This window comes from Panicum hallii, chromosome 1 (genome assembly GCF_002211085.1).
Source record: "Panicum hallii strain FIL2 chromosome 1, PHallii_v3.1, whole genome shotgun sequence".
Classification (NCBI taxonomy): Eukaryota; Viridiplantae; Streptophyta; class Magnoliopsida; order Poales; family Poaceae; genus Panicum; species Panicum hallii.
This window is the reverse complement of record NC_038042.1, coordinates 1,118,129-1,124,529: the sequence shown is the minus strand read 5'-3', so window position 1 is coordinate 1,124,529 and position 6,401 is coordinate 1,118,129. Positions and strand designations below refer to the sequence as shown.

Below are 6,401 nucleotides of genomic sequence, written 5' to 3'. Positions count from 1 at the left end.
GGAACAGGAGAAGACCAAATACGACGTACGCTGACATGTCACATGCATGCGAGATGCTGCCCGAAAGTTCTGCGTGGCGTGAAGAGAGAATAAAGACATTTTAGTGGGCAAAGAAATCAAAGTGTAATCGGCAGCGGATCGGATGGCCTCAGCTCATATGATAATGCAATTTGAGTTTGTGAAACGAATAAGCCAACTGTTTTGCCTGTTCTTGAAAGAAAAGCAGTAGCGTTTGCCACAACAGGTAACGAGTGCAGGAGAAGGCGACACCCGGTGGCCGGTGAAATGGAAGAAGCCGTAGTCAAAAACACCACGCAAGGCATATGGCCGCATCTTTTCTGGGCCGTGACTTCGATGCAGCTCGTACCGGATTCCAGTCTCTGCAGTTCCTTTCTTACACATCCGTCATACTCGTGCAGTAGCATAGAACGAGGATATCTCCTCTCCAGCTTTAAATCACCAAAGTAAAGTAAAAGGCAGCTCAGACCAAAAAGCCCAAATTTTGTTCATTTTGACTCAATTTGGAAACAATTCTCGAGTCCTTTCACCGTGGAGGCCTGTGAAATTCATTCATTCCAAACAGAATAGCAGCATCAGTATATCATGGGATGCAATGGCCAAAACAGAGTTCCGCTGAATCCTTAACCAAGATGAAGTCAGTAAGGAAAACAGAAGTAGGTCAGGACACATCATCTTTTTCCCTCTTCAATTCAACTCTCCGAACCAAATAATCCGCGAAGAAAAAAAAAGTTTGTACCATGTGAATCATTTCTAGGTTCTTAAGTGAGCCGGTATCAGAGGTCGTCATGCCCATTTAGCTGCTGACAACCTTACACGAAAACTTGTGCCTTCCTTTTTCTCCTCATCATGACCTAAATCTAGCTAGAACGCTAGTCCCCCTTCTTGTCCTCTTTGGATTTATCATCTTGCTCTTCTTCACCTGCTTCCTCCGCTTCAGCTTTTGACTCGTCAAACTCCAGTAGCTGCATGTGCAAAATATATATAGTCAGCAGTCTTGCATTCTAAGACATCTTGTGTCCGGAAGCACCTTCGGGGAAACAAAAGGGATAAAACTTTGCACAGCTACAACCAAAAATACATGAGCTGACAGCAGGATGAAATAAATGACTGTAAGGAACTAAAGAACACCATCAACACTATGGATCTCATTACTCATCATAAAACCAAATACCAATACAGAACAAGGACAACATTCTCTTCGCGACTTTCCTCAAGATCTATTAGACAGGTAAGAAAAGGCTAGAGGCACATTTAATATGTAGTAGTACTGATAGTACAGAAACCAGAATGTACATATGGAAGGGCCAAAAGGCAGAAGGCCACAGTTGCAGTAAGTATTCAGAATCTGACCTGTTTTACTTCTCCATTCCACAAACAGTGAACAGCAACGAAACCGATCACACCAGGAACAATGTATAGTAGAGCAGGCTGCATATGCCCAAAAAATGACCATATTAATATTTCAAAGATGACAGAAATAAGGGGCAAAAAGGCAGTAAACATGAGTAACAGAACTCACCTGTGCAGCTTGAAACCAGTTCATTACAATGATGGTCACCGTTAAACCCACAGTGTATCCCAAAAATGCACTGTTGAAGTAACGGTTCTTGATACCTCTTGAGACGTCAAAACGCAGGGCAAGTGCAACAAAGATGCCTGGAACCAAAAGTACAAATCCATATTATGAGCTGAATGACACAGAAAATGTCTGAATAAAATCACATTTTCTATGCACCTGACCTGATTATCAGCTGATATGCAGCTAATAGTTGCCCTCTAGGGGTCAGAACGGATACAAATAGTGCTTGTATTGGCAATAACTCAAGAGAGCGCATGCGACCAGATAGCTTAAAAATATACATGAGCATGGACCTCAGGACCTAGTCATATGGGCCCAACTAATACATCAATATCTGAGCATGACCTCCTTCCAGTTGGACCAATTCTAGTTGCAACACTGATTCTCAGTCACGTACTAAAAGAATACATAAATAGCAAAACAAACCAATATCATAAATCTAGAAAACCCGATACTTGGTACTTCTCTCCAATAAACCCCCATAGATCAAGGAAAAAAAGCTATCAAAACAACATATTTGCAGATTGTCCTCAGACATGCTAACAAGGTCCCAGTATATAGTCGTGTAATAAAGTTGGCACTCATACTGTGGCTGATATATTACCATTCAATCAGGGAAAAAAATAATTCACTGCAGACATCAGCAGAATGTAACATAGCACAAAGAAAGAAACTTTTACTACTGACCAGGTATCACAATGTCACCAAGGCCAAGCATAGAGAATGGCCGTGCAGCATCTGCAGTTGGAAACAGAAGCTGTAGAAAAACAATGCAGAACCAGATTAGTTGATGACGAAACGGAAGAGATTATTAACAAAGACAGTTCACTAACAACAAGCACTGACCTTTATTGGAGCATCAAAAGATTTAGCCACACTGACCATAACTGGAGTGAAGAACACCCAGAATATGTCATACACAAAAAGTCCAGCCTGAAAATGCAAAAGGAAAATGCATTTACATATGAATGTCAGTGAATGAATAGAGAATGATACAGTGGCACTATCCTGAAACAAACGGCACAAATCAGTTCAGCCAGAACAGATGAAATTGCTGTGGCTATTATTTTCAGAAATAGCACAATCAAAATGCAAGCGCTTGGTTACTTCAGAACTATTACTCAGTATGAGGTTCCATGCGAGAAAAACTATCTTTTTTTCAAAGTTCAAGAGGTATGGCAGAGTGCATACTAAAAAGGCAAAGCATAAAAGTTAACTCGCCAATATGGCACCACCGCTAGGACAGATATTGCAGCAAAAAATCATTATGGCCAAAGAGGGGAGGGGAGCGGGGAGAACAGTAAAAGTATGATATGAAATCTGACTCAATGATACACTAATAAAGTGTTAGAAAATATACTGAACATGCTAAGAGGATAGGGATACAACTATGACCATAATTAGAAACAGTACATATTAATTCCACATACATCACAAGCAACAGTACTTTTAGTTTCCTGTAGTGCATAACAAGTAGTTCCTTTGGTAGGCAAAAAAAAAATCAAGTCACATTAACACCTGATGATTTGTAATTAGTATGCATTATAACACACTTCAGTTGTGAAAATTATGATAGCTCAGAGATGATAAAATAAGAACATGTTTATGACTGAAATGATAAGGATGTGTTATTAGAAGTTATACCCCAAAACAGAAATATGTGTTCAAACCAATACAAAGATGGGGAAAAAGAACTTACCAAGAGAATGGCTCCAGTTTTAAACGACCCCAATGACAACATCTCAATCCCCTGCAAAATCCAAGTGTTAAGGCTCTGGTGAAGTAAAATTGGTGGCGGAAACGATCAAATTCAGGAAGGTTTTAGCCCATAATCTAAAGTATTGCATATTAATATTAAATCATACAAACAAACCTGAATACAGAAAGCGATTCCCAGAACATTATTTGCCAGCCAATGCTTCTTAGATGCATACCACATGCAAAAGAAAAATCCCGGGACAGAAGCAACAATCTGTGACTTTGTGAACTCCACCGAGAGTGCTGAAATAAGAGGCTCATGGACTTAAACCATCTTCAAGAATAAAGATTGTAAAAGGCTGCAACTCTGGCACATAATACATCTATTTCACAAAGGAAAACAAATCTTCCATATATCCATAAGAAATGTTGTCAACAAAGAATGTATTTCCATGCCAGCATATAGTTTTTCAAATGGCCATATCCACATGGAGCAATGTCGTTTTATTTGTAACAAGGTTTAAAACATCAATAGTGAAAAAGTTCAAAATCATCCAGGCCACACAATAAGTTTGTATGTCGACTCTCAGTCGCCACAATTTTTATTTCCATTACAGCAGCATTGAAGATATAATCAAATAGAGCTGCGGGATATCATTGCAAACATAGATGCAGTTTATCTCAAGATCTGCATAATTGGACAAACAAGAACGAGCGTCAAAGTGAGTGAGGGTCATACAGTGGATAAGTGGAGCCCGCCATACAATGAGATTATCATTCCATTCTTTTGGAAGAAAACGTTTTATAGAAGGAAGCAATGTTGCACTGCACAGCAAGGGAACGAATGCAGTCATTAGCTCATAAGTACACATGTCTGCAAAGGTATTCTGAGAAAATTTAGACTTACGAGAGAGCAACAATTCCAAGAATGAAGAAGTAAGCAGTGAGCACAGCATTGACCAAGTCTTTTGAAAGAAACTTGAATAGAAGGAACAGTGACAAGAGCATAGCACTTCCCACTAAGGGGAAACGCATAGCATGCTCCTTGGACATAGTCTCCTGCATAATAAAGTTTGCGAAAATAAATCAGTTGGTCTCTTAATTTACATGTCACGGCAATACCCAACAGATATTATATACAGAAAAGAAAACATATTGCTTACAGAGGGTGGGGTTGGCTTGACAGAACGGTAACAACCCACATAGACAGTAAGGCATGCCGTCAATATCACATTCAAATTTGGATTTACTTTAACCACAAGCGGTGCCAAGCTCAAAGCTGCAAATATTGTAAAAAAGAAGGCCACAGAGGTCAGCAAGTGTTGATTTATCAAAAGAAAAGGAAGAAGGTAGCAAGGTAGTGAACAATGTAACTGCAGCTATGATTGAACTGAACAAGAAACATACCAGCAAGGGCCAAATTGGCAGCTCGCTCATGCGTCTTCATTGTCAGGGGACAATCAGGGATAGTAGCTAGGTGCCCTTTGTTGGATTATCAAAGTGACCCTGCGAAGATAATGATGATGCAGCACCGGTGCTTCACAATCTTATCCCTGGTGCCACACAATGATACAAATAAGGAGTTAGGAAAGTAAGACTATACTTTCTAGTCTGAAGCAGCTAGCATTCAAGTTTTTAATCAAACAATAGTTCGGTTAACAGTGTAGGAAACATCCAACGATAGAGCAGAAGTAATTTTAACTTACGGTACATGATACAAAAGCTCAGTGTCTTCTTCAGCAATACACTTAAGTAAATAACAGAATACTGAATTTTCAAGTTCACACAAAGAATAGAAGTTCCAAGTAAAATCATGCATTGATGCAACAGCAAGTTGCCATGGTTCTGATATTCATCGTCTCACTACTGAATTTCCCCAATAATTAACAGAATCAATTTCTTCTAAAGACTAGCATAACAGAAGCAACTCCCGTAAGATCTAGTCTGCAAAAATCAGGGGCATATTTAAGCAGGGCATAAAAAAATTTCAATACAAACTACACCTGCACCTTGGTTACCAAGTCCTATGGGGTCAACTGAGATTTTTCAGACATCAGGGGTCAACTGAGATCGATCCTACGCGCTGAAGAAGAGCCCGATAGAACCGGACAACGGGTGCACAGGTGCACAACGAGGCAAATGAATCCGCAGCAAACTGAATTACGATAAAACGAAGATTTGGGGATTCTCTGAGCCGCGATGAACTAAGATTTGCGAATTCATACGCGCAATCGCTGCAAAGAAATGAAAGATCTCGCTGAACGAAACGAATTACTAGTACAACGGAGCTCCCCCAAGCGGTCTAGGGTTTACTCACTGAGGAAGGAGGGAGTCAGTCCAAGCCCGGGCGGATCTCGCGTCCTCGACCCCGCGACCAGCCGAGCCCCAGCAGAGGGTTTTGAGGGGGGCGAAGAAGGGAGGGAGGACGGCCGGCCCGCGGGTCGTCGCGTCCCGTCGCCGGCGGTGAGGCCGGCTGTGCGGGATGGGAGGAGCGTAGAATTTGGGGACGGAACGGGAAGGAAATTGGATTTGGGGGGAATTAATAGGGGGAGGGGGCACGGGAGGAAGAAGAAGAGAAGCCCGGGGGGGTTTTTTTACAGTGAAACGGTTTATTAAGGCGCCGTTACTCCATGACAGCTTGGGGCCACAGTAAAATTCAACTCTGGGGCTCCTTCCGTTGACCCGGGACCCACACTCCAGAGCTGGCGAGTATTTCGTGAACAAGTAAAATTATCAATCAATATTGACCAACTTTAGAAAATAAAAAATTATCTTCTGCTGCATCGGAACTGAGATACTGAGATCTTCTGGTGTATTGGAAATAAGAGATTAAGATCTTCAAAGGTACAATGTATTGAAAAAGATATTGAGATCTTGCTTGAAAAAGGGCAAAAACTGTGGGAGAGTTCCCAACAGCACTTCATTTCATTTCAGGCAAAAAAGTCTATTAGTACTTGCTGGTTTACTTCAAAAAAGTTTACTGTTGTTAATACGGTCTGTGCTGCTGCGCTTTAGAGTTTGTGAAAATTAAGAAATGACCTCTGTTTTCATAATGCTGATTGGCAAAGTATGAAGATCCTACTTATGAGAATAGTAAGCATGG

At 40.9% G+C, this 6,401-nt stretch overlaps 1 protein-coding gene across 1 annotated transcript; it reads right to left on the bottom strand.

The window, feature by feature from the left end:
* Window positions 1-550: 550 nt before the first annotated feature.
* Window positions 551-5,852, bottom strand: LOC112900937 (signal peptide peptidase 2). Its single transcript, XM_025969712.1, has 12 exons — window positions 5,616-5,852; window positions 4,706-4,851; window positions 4,462-4,577; window positions 4,206-4,357; window positions 4,038-4,123; window positions 3,474-3,601; window positions 3,300-3,350; window positions 2,447-2,533; window positions 2,288-2,357; window positions 1,541-1,677; window positions 1,372-1,449; window positions 551-983 (listed from the first exon to the last, which is right to left on the bottom strand). Exons 2-12 carry the CDS (start codon window positions 4,743-4,745, stop codon window positions 891-893), a joined length of 1,038 nt encoding a protein of 345 aa, XP_025825497.1. The 5' UTR covers window positions 4,746-4,851; window positions 5,616-5,852; the 3' UTR covers window positions 551-890.
* Between the last annotated feature and the right edge of the window lie 549 nt (window positions 5,853-6,401).

Coding starts and splice junctions, on each gene's coding strand:
- LOC112900937 (XM_025969712.1), bottom strand. CDS start 4,745: ATGAAGACGCATGAGCGAGCTGCCAATTTGGCCCTTGCTG. Junction 3,602..4,037: donor GCGGGCTCCACTTATCCACT/GTATGACCCTCA, acceptor CTCTTATTTCAG/CACTCTCGGTGGAGTTCACA. Junction 3,351..3,473: donor GAATCGCTTTCTGTATTCAG/GTTTGTTTGTAT, acceptor TGGATTTTGCAG/GGGATTGAGATGTTGTCATT.